At 54.5% G+C, this 16,678-nt stretch overlaps 1 protein-coding gene across 1 annotated transcript; it reads left to right on the top strand.

The window, feature by feature from the left end:
- Nucleotides 1-2,072: 2,072 nt before the first annotated feature.
- Nucleotides 2,073-15,514, top strand: MYBPH (myosin binding protein H). Its single transcript, XM_030473336.1, has 12 exons — nucleotides 2,073-2,103; nucleotides 4,385-4,852; nucleotides 5,088-5,222; nucleotides 7,027-7,194; nucleotides 10,138-10,226; nucleotides 10,933-11,128; nucleotides 11,779-11,918; nucleotides 12,033-12,192; nucleotides 13,049-13,185; nucleotides 13,611-13,797; nucleotides 14,747-14,788; nucleotides 15,271-15,514. Exons 1-11 carry the CDS (start codon nucleotides 2,079-2,081, stop codon nucleotides 14,755-14,757), a joined length of 1,716 nt encoding a protein of 571 aa, XP_030329196.1. The 5' UTR covers nucleotides 2,073-2,078; the 3' UTR covers nucleotides 14,758-14,788; nucleotides 15,271-15,514.
- Nucleotides 15,515-16,678: the final 1,164 nt, after the last annotated feature.

Here is a 16,678-nt window from a genome sequence, read left to right as displayed (position 1 = left end):
CTGAACTTCCCCTGTTTCAGTTTAAACCCATCACCCCTCGTCCTGTCACTACAGTCCCTGATGAAGAGTCCCTTTCTGGCATGCAATGGGATGCCCATCAGGACCTCAGAGCTGCTGCTGCTGCTGTCTTCTCATTGATGTCTTTTTATTGCCTGGTTGTGTATTCTAGACCAGACAAGGACATTTCAAAGCAATAATTGCTTAAAACCCCTGTGCAGGGTGCAGCAGGCACTGCCCTGGGGGGTTTGGGAGAGGGGTCGAGCCCCAGCTTGGCCCCAGCAGCCCCTGCCTGGAGTCATTGCTCTGGGGTGAAGTAAGTGTCCACTTGCATGCGCCACACCAAGTGGAAAGCTTCTGACGTCCCAGCCCAGCTGCTGCCGGCCCCGGCCTTGACTCAGCACGCTGGGAATACCGCGGTGACACGGAGACAGGGAGTGCTGCTGGAGCCGTGACGCGGAGCCGCAGCCCTGCCGGCGCGTGTGCTTTCCGTCTGACCTCCCGGGTTTTCTGGAGCTCTGACTTAACCCCCCTGGCCAGGAGACAGGCAAGGGCAGGAGCGGGGGGAGCAGCTGAAAGGAGGGGACGGCCCCATGCAGGAGCCAGCTCCAGCTTCATCAGTAACCAGCAGCAATATCATAGAATCATAGAATGGTTTGAGTTGGAAAGGATCCCAAGATCACCCAGTTACAACCCCCTGCCATGGGCAGGGACACCTTACCCCAGACCATGTCGCCCAAGGCTCTGTCCAACCTGGCCTTGAACACTGCCAGGGATGGGGCAGCCACAGCTTCTCTGGGCACCCTGTGCCAGCGCCTCAGCACCCTCACAGGGAAGAACTGCCTCACATCCAATGTGAACTCCCCCTGTTTCAGTTTGAACCCATTCCCCCTTGTCCTGTCGCTACAGTCCCTAAAGGGAAGGTGTGATAGTGCCATGGGAATGTCCCCTTCCCCACTCTGATACAGGCAATGGGCTCGTTCTTGACACCTGTGATACCATTCCTTGGTGCCTGGCTCTGTCCTATGCCCCTGAGAAGCTCAATGCTTGTGCCAAGGACCTCATGATATCATGCTCAGAACCAGTGGTGGCCCAGAGAACAATGTATGACATCCACCCTGCTTTTGCTGTCCTTCTGGGGTGAAGAGAGCCCACCAGCCTTTCCAGAGGTGTTCATAAGGACAGGGGCAAGAGGGGATAAGCACAGAGGATGATGCAGCTTCAAGGAGCCCTTGATATTCAAGGCTGGATGTGGTTCTGAGCAACCTGATCTAGTTGAAGATGTCCCTGCTCATTGCAGGGGGTTTGGACTAAATGGACTTGGAAGGTCCCTTCCAACCCGAACTGTTCCATGATTCTATGACCTGGGTTCTTTGTTTATTCTGGGCTTTTGGTATCTCTGCTTTGTTTTACGATGTGCAAGTGGGAGCGTCTCACCACCTCCTGTCTAATTCTGGAGCCCTGCTTAGAGTATGGGCCTAATCCCTGGAAACCTCCAGGATTTGCCGCAGTTGTTGGAGGGATATTCTGCCTTCCCACATTGACACATCTGCTGTCATAATGAGGAAAGGTGTTGCTGAGGTTTTCCCCCATCCCACCCGACAAGTCTCTGGTGCTGTGGTTTCCTATGCTGGCAAAGCTGGGTGAGTGGGTAGACCTGATCCTTTTGGGGTTCAGCAGATTTATCTCTTTGCAATGGGGTCCTGTCAGTAAAGCCAGCTGAAAGATGACCATGCGGCATCTTTTGGGGGGCTTGAATAACAGTGGCATGAGGAGGATCTGACCCTTTAAGGAAGAAAAGATGCTGTTGTTATTTAGACCTGCATGTTACCTGAGAGAGAAATCAGGCAACTTTTCAATGCTGTAGTGAACTGGAAATGAGGGTCAAAACAGATTTATATGAAGTACCAGCTTCTTGTAAAGAAGAGCTCTTTTCTCACTGGACAAAAATGAATATGCTCTATTTCAGCTAAATCCTGCAATCTTTGGAGTTTCAGGCAAAAATTTATTGATATTATTCTCACTAACGTTATAATGTTCAACCCTCCCAGCTGCCTGCAGGAACAGTGCTCTTCGCTTTCATGCCAAGGTGGAGGAATCACATTGGTGAGCATTTCATTGTGTTTCTGATGCCAGCCTCATTTCGGCTCCCCCACCCCAAAGTGGGGGACTGAGAACCCCACTCCCATCCTTGATAGTGAAATGACTTGGTTTCTCCCTCCCCATCGTGCATCCACAAACAAAGCCATTGCAGTGGTAATGAAACCTTCAGCTCCTGGGTCTGTCCCCTCAGGGAAACCCTTTGACTTTGGGCTTGGGCAACCTGCCACAATGCCTTTGTCCTCTCCAGCAGGCAGCGTAGTGTTTCCATGCTTGAGTTTGCTCAACATACGGCGTTCTGGCTGGCAATGTGTGAATAAACGAGATGCCTGTATAGTACAGTAACGTGGCCCAGATAAGTCTGGATGATAAACCATGTTGATTCACTTGCCCTTAACCTCTGAATCATCCTGTGAGTCAACAGAGGAAACGGCATCTAAACGTCATCGAGCAGGTTGAAAAACTCAAGTTTTGTTCAAATCAAGAACTTGGAGCAAAAGAATTACATTGAAGTTCTTTTCCTTTTAAGTTTCAACCACACACTCCCAAATTTAAATAGGAGAGAGACCTGAGTGCACATTTCCTTATGGTCTAGAGTTTAGGTGTTGATTTGTGCATATTTGTTTTTAAGAGCTCTTTAAATTGCTTTTCTTAACCCATAATCAAAAGAAACCTGCTTTTTGTAAAGTGTTTTTGATTAGAGTAGGTGTTCTGATGGCCTTTGAGAAAGACACATGGAAAACTAATGAGCAGAGTTGATGGTCGTGGGAGCCTGGAGAGGGCCTCCTGTGAGCTGAATGGAAAAAGTCATTAAGACATGGGCCATGTGGATGCTGAGGGGTCAAGGAGGTGCCAAGATCATCCAAGACAGGATGAAATCCATGTGGGTCAAAGTACGGAGAAACTAGAGCTTCTCCAACCATTCTCTTTGGTGCCAGACCCACCAGGGAGCCAGAAGCAGCTGGAGGAGGCCAGAGGGACAGTGTCCCCAGCCCTGCATCACTGTATTGGGGAGCAGGGCTGGCTTCTCTGCCAGAGCAGCTACAGAAAATGTTCTGGTTCATGACCCACTTGGCAAGTTGGATCAGTAATGCTGTGCTGGGGAGCAGGAGGGGCTGCCAGTACCCGTCTATGGCCTGCAGGCAGCAGAACTGGCCAGAGCCCGATGTTAGCCTCTCCTGCTCAGGGACCTCATCTCTCAGGCATCCCAAAGGTATTTTGGGGAAGGAGAAGCTGTTATTAGTCATGTTCCTCCTCACCAGTGGAAGTAATAGAGGAACATCTGGGTTATTGCATAGTTCTGGAGGAAACATGCCCTCCCTGAGACACTGATGCCATCTCTTGGTGTCCTGGCTTCATCCTGCTGCCAAACGCTGTTTCTGAAATAACCAGGGGAGGAAAACTATCCCTCCCTGGAGCAGGAGGGTTGTGCTGCCAGGCTGCAGCCTCTAGGCAGGATCAGAGCCCATGGGGGACCAGGTTTGCACCTTCATTACCTGATCCCCATGGGACTTGTGAGGCTGGTGGCTGTGATGAGCTTTCTTCTCGGCTTACAGGAAGAGCAGAGCCAGCAGGAAGTGAGGGATCTCCTTCATGCTCTTTTTGTGGTTGTGAAGAGCACCATGGGCAGAGGTACTTGGGGAGATGCCTCCATGCAGCCTCTTGCTGTCTTGCAGCCAGGAGCTGAGCCCAGTGTCTGGCCCAGCCCAGCGCCTCTGTGACACCCTGATGGACCAAAGAGCTGGCATTGCTTCCCTGGCCTCCCCACGGCTGCCTTCCAACCTCAGCGACCGTGGGATTGAGGTTGAGGCTGCGGGAGGACATGGGGGAGCAGAGAGTTCTGAGTAGGGACTATGGGAGGACGTGGTATGGAGCAGGTGGGTTGGGGGTCAGTGCAGGATTAACAGGGAGGATTGGGGTGGGGGAAGGCCTGTGGGGTGCAGGGTCAATGGGGAAGCTGGGGGAGGACTTGGGGGGGCAGTGGGGGAAGCCCTTAAATTGGGAGGTGTTGGTGCTTGGGGACAGGAGCCATGTCCCTAGAGAAAGGTGACCTGGCTCTGGCCTGCCCAGTCCCGTGCGAGCCTGGGAGGGGGGCAGGACCATGTGCTGCAGCCCCACAGGAGGGGGTAGTGGTGTGCTGCTGAATATGCAGGTCCCGGGTGGCTATTCCTGGCGTCCCCGCCTGCGCAGGCAGATTGGTTTGCAGGGAGGTGACAAGTGCCAGCCAAAGCCTATATAAATCCCTCAGTCCCTGTTCTGGCTCAGTGACCTGGTTCCCCCCTCCCAGCACAGCCGTTCCGGAGCAGAGACCGTCATTCCAGAGCAGAGACCCCAGCTTTGGTGTCAAGATCCCAGGTTTGGAAGAGAGACTGTTGGTCTGGAGCAGGGACCTTGAAAGAGAGTGGAGATCCCGGAGCAGACACCCCCAAACATCCTCTTCTCCAGCCCTCAGGCTTTGCAGCAATGACCGGCAAAACTGCACCTCCAGCCACAGACCCGGCTCCGAAGAAGGACACAGCACCAGCTCCAAAGCAAGAACCAGCACCAGCCCCAAAGGAAGAACCAGCACCAGCCTCAGCTGCCGAAGACCCCCCGGCCCCTGAGCATCCCCCTGCCGCGGAGCAGCCCACAGCCCCTGCAGATGAGCCTGCTCCTGTCCCCACAGCAGAAGCAGCTCCAGCCCCTGAAGAAGGTTCCCCAAGTGCTCCAGCGGAACCCCAAGCCCCTGAACCTGAGCCTGAGAAATCAAAGGGAGGTGAGGATGGGACCGGGCACTGGAGCTGGGGGGAGGAATGCAGGACTTGGAGGGGATGTGTGGGGCTGCTGGAGGGAAGGGATGGAGGGGTGAAGTCATCAAGGGTATTTTTGCAGTGGGATAGGGCTGGGGGTTAGGAGAGTGGGGTGTTGAAAACTAACATGGAGTTGGGTGATTGCCCTTCACCAACCCTGGTGCTCGCGAGCCTGTCCTCACCACTGTGCGTTTGTTCCAGTGCCGCCCAGCTCCCCCTTGGCCTTGGCTGTGGAAGAAGTGAGTGAAAACTCCATTACACTGACCTGGAAAGCCCCGGAGCAGACAGGCCGGTCACACCTGGATGGATACGTGGTGGAGATCTGCAAAGATGGAAGTAGGCTTGGGTTTTCCTGCTGTGTTGCTGCAGATGGGATGGAGCTGGGCAGCAGCCGGCAGCGTCTCCCTGCACACTGGTTCCCTTTCTTTGCCCAAATGGGTTCATTTTAAATGGTCTTTTGGTTTTTTCCCCATGGAGGAGAGGGAATGCCCATTGGCTTCAGATGGTGTTGGTGTTTTTAGCAGGGGGATGGACTGGGTTTAATGTCACTGCTATCTCCAACTAGAGGGTGGAGGGGAGATCAGCATACCTGCTGAGGATGGTCTCTAGTAACTCCAGCTCTGCAGGGACCTGGGGCTGGAGTAGTTTCTCCCACGTTTGCCCAAAATGAAGTGCAAAAGGAATGGGGATAAGGTGGGAGGATGAGGGACGGAAGGATCCTGGGGAGTGTACGAGGGGCTGGTGTGCATCAGCAAGCCCCAGTGGGATGGTGCTGGAGATGCCTGGAAGGAGGATGTCTCTGGTGGATGGAGGTGGGCTGGTGGGTGGCAGCAGTTATCTCTGGTTCTCTGCTTGCATTGCTGATTTGTGGAATGGGGGAGGTGGATTAGACTTGAGTTTTGGGCACTGTCTTGAAGCCCTGTTTGGCTTTGGGGTGAGAGTGAACAACCTGTATAGCTGGGGGGGTCTGCAAGAGGAGCCACCACACGACCTGGTGGCTGGGTGCTGCATGAGGCTGGAGTGGTTTGGGAGACCAAAGTGGTCCATGAGCCTTGAGGAACTTGATGCGTGACCCTTGGTGTTTAGCTTGTGACAGGCACGATCCACACTTGCTTAGCTGTGGGAAGCCTTCATCACTGGGCTGGGGACTGGGGAGGTAACCACGGCTGGATGGGATGCATGAGGAGGCCATTGCGTGGGACAAGGAGAGATGCAGCCATTCCTGGAGGATGCTGGCTGACAGCCACCCAAAGTTCACAGTTTTGGATGTTCTCCTGGCTTGCTTTGGTTTTGGCTGGTGACAGGAGAGCTCTAGTCATTCAGTGGTAACCACATGGGCTCCAGGAATGTTGTATTTGGGCTGGTGCAAGACCCTGGTTGGCTAAAATACGGTGAGATTTGAGCAAGGGCTGGTTTGGGTGAAGGGAAAGAGGAGCTGGTGGGATTTGGCTGGTCTGATGGCATTGACAGGTAACCCTCTTGGTTTGAAGGTGCGCATGGTTGCTTAGCACGCTCTGGCACACATGGGTTGCTTTAGTTGCCCGCCTGGGACACCCAGTCCTTTGGTGACTGGGGCAGTCTGTTTTCTAACTGAGAAACCTCCTAAGAGCATGTTGCAAGGCTGTGTTAGCTGGCTGGCGTGGGATGGTTCTACGTCTTGGCTGTGGGGTGAGTTTGAGATGCCCCTTCAAAGCAGCAAGGACAGTTGGAGAGGTCTAGCTGGCTGGTGGCAATGGTAAGCATCTTGCCCAAGGTGGAGGATGAGCTGCGGAACATGGTGAGCTGCAGTGGTTTATCTTGGGTCAGTAATAGGAGCACACTGGCTGGCAGGGTGGTCGATGCATCTTCACCTCCAGAAATGGACCTGGAAGGCCGGCAGGGACCATTTGTACTGACCTAATATCGTTTCTTACTTGCAAGTAGCTTCCTACTCAACAACTGAGCTTCTGCCAGCATTTCCTACCCTATGCTCCTCAGTGGGGTGGGGTGGCCAACTTCCCCTCCAAGATAAATCATTCAGCCTTTGCAGGGAATGAGTTCTTCTCCTTTGGATTTCACCCCCTGTGGCTTGATCCTGCTGTCCAGGGTGTGTGTCTGTCTGTCATTGCACGCCTGAAGTGCTCTGCTGGCTTCATTGTAGGTACGAACTGGACAGCTGTGAACGAGGAGCCTTTTCTTTCCACCCGGTACACAGTCCAGGACCTCGGCTCCGGTGACAAGATCCATGTACGGGTGAAGGCTGTCAGCGCCTGCGGTGCCAGTGTCCCAGCTACTCTGGAGCAGCCAGTCCTCATCAGAGAGATCCTCCGTGAGTACTGCTCCTGCCATATGTAATTCCAGTGTGCTTTGTCAGCAGTACAGAAAGGGACCTTAAAGCTCATCCAGTTCCAACCCCTGCCACGGGCAGGGACACCTTCCACTAGAGCAGGTTGCTCCAAGCCCCTGTGTCCAACCTGGCCTTGAGCACTGCCAGGGATGGGGCAGCCACAGCTTCTCTGGGCACCCTGTGCCAGAGCCTCAGCACCCTCACAGGGAAGAGCTGCTGCCTCAGAGCTCATCTCAGTCTCCCCTCTGGCAGGTTAAAGCCATTCCCCTTGGCCTGTCCCTACAGGCCCTTGTCCAAAGCCCCTCTCCAGGTTTCCTGGAGCCCCTTTAGGCACTGGAGCTGCTCTAAGGTCTCCCCTTCAGGAGCCTTCTCTTCTCCAGGCTGCCCCAGCCCAGCTCTCTCAGCCTGGCTCCAGAGCAGAGCTGCTCCAGCCCTCGCAGCAGCTCTGGGGCCTCCTCTGGACTCGCTCCAACAGCTCCATGTCCCTCTGGTGTTGGAGGCCCCAGAGATGAACCCAGTACTTGGTCCATCCCTGCAGCCTGAGCAGCCTCTGCCCTCTTGCATGTTGCAACCCAACCTTTGACCAAGATGTTCTTCTCAATATCTGTGTCCAATTCCCTTGGGGTGGGATGGAGAAGCTTCCTGACCTCAAGACACTGATCTTGCAGATGGCAAAGCTTTGGGGGTGAAGGGCTTAAAATGCCGAGCCACATCTTCCCATTTCAGTGCAGGAGCTCAGAGACAGTTTGACTTTCAGCACATCTCTCCTTGGCCATGTTTACATCACCAATATGCCATCACACACACGTTGGACAGCTTTGTTTGGCAAAGGAAAGTCAGGAGCTGGTAGTCTGGAGCATGGGAACTTGAATAGTGCTGAACTCGCTAATGAATGACTTGCTCCCATGCTTGGCAAGACTCGCATTCCTGCTGCCAATGTGCTGAGCCATGATTTCAAGGCCGGTTTTCACTTATCAAACAGCAAGCACAGACTTATTTTCCCCTTACAAGGAATTGTTAATGCACAAGTTTTCCTACTAGTCAAAGATTTTTCAGCTGCTTGAAAATGGGACTAACAATAACAAAAGTTATTCCAGGAACCATCAGCTTTTCCTAGAAAAAGGTCTGGAGAAGATTATCAGCATCTGGAAAGGGTTCTGCAGGGTCTGTCCTCTCAGCCTGCTGGAGGAGGTGAACATGGGTTAGTGGTTGGTATCTGCTGCTGTGTTCACCTCCAGATCTCACAGGCATCCCACCATACCTTGGAGTTTGGGGAAACTGAGGCGTGGGGGACTGGCATGAGATGCCAAATACACAGCTCATGTTCCCACTTCTAGTCCTGCACTGCACCCATCAGTTCTTGCTGCCTGAGCTTTGTCCCAACCACATGTACCGACTGAGAGGTGTAAAACCCAAAGGACCCCCCCACAACTTGCTCTTGCTCCATGCTAGTGGGGTTTTTTCTTCTCTCTTTGCTTTTTGCCAGCTCGTACTCTTCATCAGCAAACAGCATGGTCTACTCTTGCATTTCACTTGCAACGCAGGCGTGTGCTCACTGCCTGGCTGTGCTGAGGAGCAAAATAGTCCTCAATGTCCCTCTGCCTCCCTGTGTCCACCCCGGCGGCGCTGGTGTGTTGGGTGCATGAGTCTCCTCCTCTGTGTCCCATCTGTTACCTTCTGGTCTTCACATGTTAATCGGGACTGCACATTGCGCCTCTCCCTGGTTCATTTATAGCACTGTGAGGGATTTTAAATAGCAGCGATCCAGAGAGCAGAAAGTTTCAAACCAGGTGGGATGAGTGGGTTTGGGAAGTGGAGTGAGACAGATGAAGATTCACTGTGGGAGTCGCGTTCTTCAGGGAGCTGGGGCAGGATTGGTGCCTTCCCACCCCCGGCAGCACATCACCTTTGCCACCGACTTCGGGCAGCCCTCTCCAGCCAAGCCAGCAGGAGCAAACACCCATGAATTAACATTCCTCCGCTCGAGGTTGGGTTTCTCGGCCCCGCTGAGACGGATGAGCCCAAGTGGCAGCATCAATGCATGGATCCCTGCAGTGAATAGCAGCGTGAGCAGAGGAGGGACCGTCTCAGCTGTTGGTGGGGCCATCTGGGACCGCTGGGCATCTCCCCAGCCCACCGCCGCCGCTTCACAGCTGTTGAGCCATTGCTCAGCCCTGGTTTAATTCTGGCCGTGCCCCCTCCCCAGGGCTGAGCTCCAGCACGTTTAATCCCAGCACAGACACACAGCTCTTTTATGAGGGGCTCACGTAAAGCCAATGCCTTTCAGTTGGATCACCCAGTAGTGCTGAGCCGGTAGGGTTACACGGCTGCTATTTTCACCCCGGGAAGGAGACACACGCTCCATCAGCATTCTCCAGTGGGTTTTTTGCTTATCTTTGTTATGTTCCCTTGGGGATGTTAGCCTGCATTTTAAGCCTGGGGCTTTCACAGCTTTGCTGTGAATAACCACGCACCACCTTGGTCTCTCGATGACTTGAGCACACAGTGAAGGCGGAGGCCTGGGAGAGCCTTGTCCTTGCTGGAAGTTGGGTTCTCATCCTCTGAAAAGTGCTTTCTGAGCTGAGGGAGAAATATTTCCTAACTGGGAGATGCTGTTCTCTGCCCATAGGCTCTGCTGGGGCTCTTCTGGTGAAGCCCACGTTGGTCTCCATGGCTTGGCTGTAGTGAAGGAGGTGAATGGTCCACTGGGGTGGTGCCATTGGGTTGGTGACCTGGTTGTAATTCTGAGGTGCAGGCTGGCACGGCCCTGCAGGGAAGCAGGCATTGTCCAGGAGATGAGAGGGAAGAGGTGGCTGCGTTTCTGGGTGGGATTTCTTGATGGCCAAGCAGGGGGATGTTTGGGTGCGTCAGCCAGTTGGGGGCTGTGATTTCCTTGGCCCCACAACATGACTTTCTTGTCCCCAGAGCTCCCGAAGATCCGCATGCCCCGTCACCTGCGGGAGACCTACGTCAGGCATGTTGGGGATGCTGTGAACATGATGATCCCTTTCCAGGTAGGTGGACAGTTTGGGATTTAATCCCCCAGGCTTTTTCACTGCAGGCTAGCTTCTGCAGTGACTTTTATAGCCGCTATGACATGCCTGGGGCCAACTGTGGGCTGGCTTGTCCTGGTGCCCATGCCTTATTGGCCAAGGGTGGGAGATGTGGTGGGAACCTTTATCCCGTTCCTACCTGGCTCCTGTTTCTCTCCTGCTGAAACATGCTGGCCAAGCAGGGGGAAGTGAGGCAGAAAGCTGCCCCTGAGATGAGGGCTATATCCACGCCATGTTCCATCGGTGACTGGGAGCCTGCACCGGCCATGCTCCAGGCATGAGTTGTCCCTGGCTGCTGAATTCAAGCCCCTCCTGCTAGGCTTGAATTTCCTGGGGTAGAATTGAACTTGGGGTCAGTGCCTGAGGAACAGGAGCACAGCTCTGCCTGCCATGCCCTGGGCAAGTAAAGCTGGACTTGCTCTGTGAGGACTTTGGGAGACCAGCATGTTCCAGCATCATCTCTGGAGCCTTTGGTGGCTTCCCATCAGTGGGGCTGGCAGGGATCGGCTGTGGTTTCTTCCCTGGGGCCTGCTGGCTGGGAGAGGCCAAATCAGGCCACTGCTGCCTGGACAAAGTGGGGTGGCTCTGCCCACCCATCCTTCCCAGCAGGACCTGTTGGGACCGTGTGCTCGAGTGGCTCCTAACCAGCCTGTGCGGGTTGCTCCAGGGAAAGCCAGAGCCCGAGGTGATCTGGACCAAGGGTGGCCAGCCCCTGGACACCAGCCGTGTCGCCATACGCAACACGCTGAAGGACACCATCTTCTACATCCGTGAGGCGCAGCGCAGCGACTCGGGCAAGTACGAGCTCACTGTGCGGATAAACGGAGCGGAGGACAAGGCCATCCTGGACATCCGAGTGATTGGTGAGGCTGGGGATGGGACGCTGCAGGGGCTCATTTTTGCCCCTTGGTTGGGGTATAATTCTTGTTCTGGATGGGTTGGGACAGAGCCAGCAACAAGGCAAGGGACTTTGGGGTCCCTCTTCCACTGGTATCCTCTCCAGGATCATAGAATCATAGAATGGTTTGGGTTGGAAAAGACCGTAAGATCACCCTGCCACAGGCAGGGACACCTTCCATGAGAGCAGGTTGCTCCAAGCCCCTGCGTCCAACCTGGCCTTGAACACTGCCAGGGATGCACACAGCTTCTCTGGGTACCCTGTGCCAGCGCCTCAGCACCCTCACAAGGAACTTCTTCCTTACATCTAACCTGAACTTCCCCCGTTTAAGTTTGAACCCATTGCCCCTTGTCCTATCACTACAGTCCCTGATGAAGAGTCCCTCTCCAGCATCCTTGTAGCTCCCCTTCAGATATTGGAAGATAGTCACGGAGGTGAAATCCTCTGGTTGGGGATGCAGGGTTTCTGCCACCTCATGTCCATTGCAGCTTCTCGTTCCTCATTCTGCTGCAACTGGGTGGGAAGAGATTAAAAGTGAGGTGCAAGGGATAGTCAAGGCACAGAATGTGGGGGGATCGAATTGGGATGCCACCCTGTGAGGGTTTGTGTTTGCAGAGCTGCCGGGGCCCCCCCAGAACCTGAAGTTGGTGGATGTGTGGGGCTTTAATGTGGCCCTGGAGTGGGCCCCACCGACGGACAACGGGAACTCTGAGATCAAGGGCTACGTAGTGCAGAAATCAGACAAGAAGAGCGGGGTGAGTCTGTGCACTCGGGATGCTCTGATGGCTGCACACCCCTGTCTCCCCCCATGCCTTCTCCATCCCTTGGCCAGCCTGCCTTTCCTCACCACTCTTCTTTTGCCCTCCCAGAAGTGGTTCATGGCGCTGGAGCGCTGCACCCGCACGAGCTGCACCATCTCCGACCTCATCATCGGCAACACCTACAGCTTCCGCGTGTTCGCCGAGAATGCCTGCGGGCTGAGCGAGAAGGCGGCCGTCACTGCCGCGGTGGCCGACATCAAGAAGACAAGTAGGGACAATGCTCTGGCTAAGGGCTTAGAGGTGGTGGTGGGCAAGAAGGGTCCTGTCCCTATTTGGGGCTAGTGGGGCTTCCTAGTGTTGTGGGGATGCTGCTGGGCTGGGCCCCAGGATGAGTGCTGAAGGGGTGAGGCTGGGAGTCCCCAGAGGTCCCCTGCCCTCCTATACCTCCTTTCTGCTTTGGAGAAGGCTTGTGCCATGGTCAGTCTGTAGGAGGGATCAAGGACATCCCTGGGGTGAGATTGAAGCAGGAGGGGTGAGGAACAACCCTGGCTTTCCCCCGCAGCTCAGGACCAGCAGATGAAGAGACCCCTGCAGTGGTCCAGCTCAGGGATCCAAACCAGCATCCCTCAGCCCTTCCCTCCCTCACTCCATTTCCATCCTGGTCCCTGGTATAGCACACAGTGTGTTGGGGTCTCTGCCACCCGCAGAGCTTACCTCTAGCTCCTGTGCACTGAATTTTGGGGATGGAGTAGGAGATCCAGAGCAGTGCCTGGCCTGGATCTGACTCACTGCACATAGCATACATCATGGCGTTGGTTTGCAGACTAGCATCTCCCCTGGCCCCTGCAGGGATTGGTCACTAATGTGGCATGGGTTGGATGAGAAGGAGTTTATAGACAGGGTTGGTCTGAATTGAAGGCTGGGTCCCCGGGTCAGGCTAGATGCTGTCTGGCTTATTATCACAGCATCATAGAACGGTTTGGGTTGGAAGGGACCTTAAAGATCATCCAGTTCCAACCCTTATGTGAGGGAGCAGAAGTATTTTTGTGTACCTTGAGCTGTGGCCATGTGCTGCTGGTCAGCCCAGGAGCTCTGCCTCAACCTAGAATTAATTCCTTTCTTAGAAACTTCTTACCAGTCAGAGAAGATCCCCCAACGGGACATGATGGAGCCTCCAAAGTTCACCCAGCCCCTGACAGACCGAACCACCACCCGGGGCTACAACACACATCTCATCTGCTGTGTCCGGGGCTTCCCCCAGGTCAGTGGTTCCTCCATGGGCAGCATCGCCTCTGCATGCGGGCAGCCACCGGTGGGGGTTTTGAAGGGTGGATGGAGGTGTTGGGAGACAGCTGGTCATGTTGGGTTAGGGTTGGATGAAGTTAGGGGGCTGCTGCTGCCCTCTAAGTCAAACTAGGGCAAATGTGGAGCGTTTCTGCATAGAGATGAGACTGATCTTCCTTCAAGCCATGTCCTGTTTCCTTCTGCACTGGGGGAAGAAGTGTGGGGCAGTTTTTAGGGCTCAAGAATAGGATATTTAGCTCTTCAAACTACTTCTGACTATGAATCCCACCATGGCCACCAGATTCAGGCAGGGCCGAGGCAGAGGGAGGTGCATTTTGGGGCCAGTAGATTTCTCATTTCTCTCCCTGCTTTAAAGAAACAAATAAATTCTGCTGCTTTCAGCCCAAAATCACCTGGATGAAAAATCAGATGGAGATACGGGAAGACCCCAAATACATAGCGATGATCGAGCAGGGCGTCTGCTCCCTGGAGATCCGCAAGCCCAGCCCCTTCGATGGGGGCATCTACACCTGCAAAGCTGTAAACGCCCTGGGGGAAGCCTCAGTAGACTGCAAACTTGATGTGAAAAGTAAGATTGGCTGAGGAGATGGAGGAGCAGTTCTCCTTGCCTGCCTTTTCCTCTTCTCGCTTTCACAGTGCTGTGGTTTGTCCCTGTTTTGTGTTGATCCTGGTGATGGAGGAGCCTAAAGGGCACTGGGCAGCCCTGTAGAGCTGGAGCTTTGAGCTTCTTGGGTTTATGGGCTTGAAGCATCTGGAAATCACCTTCCCTCATGCACGGCCAAAAGTTGGGGAAGAAACCAGAAACTGCAGAGCCAAAGGACCAGAGGTGCCGGTGGAGGCTGGGACAGTCACTTGCTCCTCACTGTGTCCACCAGCACTTGTGTCCCAAGCCATCCAACAAGCCATGCATGTGGGGACTGTGCTGAACCCCCTGCACTTTGCACCTGGGTTGCTCTGATTTATGCCTCGGAATCCTGCCCAGACTTTCCAGCTCACATTTCCCTGCCTCAGCAGAGTTCCCAGCCCAGCCTTTGCATGGAGGTGCCCCACTTTGCTCCCTGCAGATGCCTTCTCTGTGTGCTCACCACGCAGGAGGATGCATGCCCACTGCTATACACGTGTTCTTCACATGGTGGTGTGTCCTTAGACACATGTCATTGTTATTATTTCTCCTCCTGTGGCTTCCCAGCACATGCTTGCCCCAAGACACGCTCTGCCCTACTTCCCAGGCAGGAAGGGCTCCAGTCTGGCAGGCAGGTCTGTCAGTGCAGCCGTGAAGGCAGCATGGTGATGGGCTTGTCATTGTGCTGGGGACACCCAGGTTGGGATCTTGGGGACAAACTGGCCAGAAGCAGGCAATGACAGTGGTGTGTGTGATTGCTCGGAGCATGCATGTGTAGGTGCATGTTGGTGTGCACATGAGCGGGTTGGTAGTGCCCTGGCTCACTTTTGGATGTCAAAAGGGGAGTGAAATGAGGGGAATTCAGGGCATTTATATCTCCTGTGCTCTCCTGCAGTGCCTCAGTGAGGATAGATCAGAGGGCAAGATGAAGAGCAAGGTAGGTCTGGGTAGGGGCTATGGGATGAAGGGAGCGTGGATCACTTCACTGGGGATGGAATGGGGTTGAGTGTCCTGGATTAGCCCTTGTCACCTGCTGATGGAGCCCCCGGCTCCATCCCATTGCTGGAGAGGCACTGGTGGGGTGGGACGCTGCACGGCCTGGGAGAAACTTGCTCCTTTGAAAGGTGGAGGGAGGGCTGTAAATGTGGCCGGGGGATGAAGATGCACGTGGAGACTGGTGTGCCTGGGAGATGCATGGGCAGCAAGGCAGGCAGAGCCCTGCGTAGCAGGCAGGGCTCAGAGACCTGGGGCACCAAGGGGTGGATTCACATGAGGACAGGTACAGGGGCTGGGGGCAGGTATGAAGTGGGGCTGCGGGGTGGAAAAGCAAAGTTAAAGGGAAGAGCTGGGCTGGGCTTGTCTTATATTAGAGCCAGGGCTGGGACATGGTTTCTCATCTCACCTCTGGTCTCTTGGCAGTGGTGCCTTCACAGGACTTGGATCTCGTTCCTTTACCCTGGGTGGATGCTGGAGCTGCTGTGCAGTAGCGTGGTGCATGGTGATGCTCCTGGCCATGGCCTCTGCTGGCCTGCCCCATCCCTGGCTGTGCTCTGGGGGATCCTGCACTGGCATGGACCTGCCATGGCATGGTCCTCTCTCAATGTGTCCTTAGCTGTGACAATAAAACAAGCCCATCTGAGGGACTTTGGTCCTAATGAGAAAATCCAGACTGCTCTGTCCTGCTTGTTGTGGGGTTGGCTTGGACAGGGGAGGTAGAGGGAAAGAGCTGCCAGGGATGCTATGGGCTCATACAGCATCCCACTGAACCATGGGTGGAGGAGATGGATTTGAGCTTGGAAAGAAAGGACCGGCTTTATAAAACACATATGAATCATTGAATGGTTAGAAAATCATCTAGTCCTAAACCAGAAGCAACCTAACAAGGAGGAGGGGCATGATGGGGAAAAGTTTTCTTCTGGAACTGGAGAATGATTCTGGCTGGAGGGGAAAAAAAATAGCAACATCAAAACTGTGTCATGATGATGTCTCTTCATCCAAGCACAATTTCTTTACCCACACCAGCGATTCAACGATCCAGCCATGTGCTGCCACCAGCATCCCATCCCCATGGTGTGAGACGGTGGGAGCAGGACATGGCGATGTGTTATCTGGAGGAGGAAGAGGAGGAGGAATCGACGTGTTAGCTGCTGCTCGCTCATGTGCAAAAGGATGAGCTGTTACTTACAGCTTGGGTCAGACTCTGTTTATTCACTGAGAGCCCAGACAGATCCATCAACTTGACTGAGCGCATCGTTATTGAGGGGTCAGCGCGGGGTCCACCTCCTGCGCCAGCACAGCCTTCCTTGTGGGGTGACAGACGAGCTCTCCCAGCCATGTGCCAGCTCGGTCATGGAGCCAGACATGGATCCTGCCCTCAGCCAGACCCCAGGAAGCCCTGGTGCTGCAAATGTGGGTGCAAATTCAGCCCAGGCATTCTCAGACCTGAGCCCAGCCCTCCCTTGGTGTCACTGGTGAGCAGAGCCAGGCAGTGCCTATGGCTAAAATAGATGGTTCCTCCTACAGCCCCTCTGCTTTGTCCCCATCTTTGTCGTTTCTGTGCCCAAGCTGAAGTCCAAGGGGGTATTGCTGTTCCCGGGGGCTCAGCACTGTGTGCACCAGACATGGTTTTCACCATCAGAGGGCATTGTTGGATTAATTTTCCCCTGCAGATAGTCAAGGGGAAAGTTAGATGCTCGTTTATGGAGGTGGTTGGGGTTAGCAGTGATGCTACCAGAGTGGATGGAGGTTGTAGTCCCACCGGCAGGATGAGAGCACGTCTTGCCCTGGCACGCTAACACCCGGCTGTGAATGCTGATGAGGGTGTCCT

The sequence above is a fragment of the Strigops habroptila genome, chromosome 18, assembly GCF_004027225.2.
Source record: "Strigops habroptila isolate Jane chromosome 18, bStrHab1.2.pri, whole genome shotgun sequence".
In the NCBI taxonomy this organism is placed as follows: Eukaryota; Metazoa; Chordata; class Aves; order Psittaciformes; family Psittacidae; genus Strigops; species Strigops habroptila.
Note: the sequence above shows the minus strand (reverse complement) of the source record. Positions and strands in the feature narration are given on the sequence as shown.

What these genes read in the sequence shown, in the direction of transcription:
- MYBPH (XM_030473336.1), top strand. Translation starts at nt 2,079, where the DNA reads ATGCCAAGGTGGAGGAATCACATTG. An exon ending in CCTCATCAGAGAGATCCTCC is followed by an intron (nt 7,195 to 10,137) that starts GTGAGTACTGCT and finishes TCTTGTCCCCAG; the next exon opens with AGCTCCCGAAGATCCGCATG. An exon ending in CCTGGACATCCGAGTGATTG is followed by an intron (nt 11,129 to 11,778) that starts GTGAGGCTGGGG and finishes TTGTGTTTGCAG; the next exon opens with AGCTGCCGGGGCCCCCCCAG.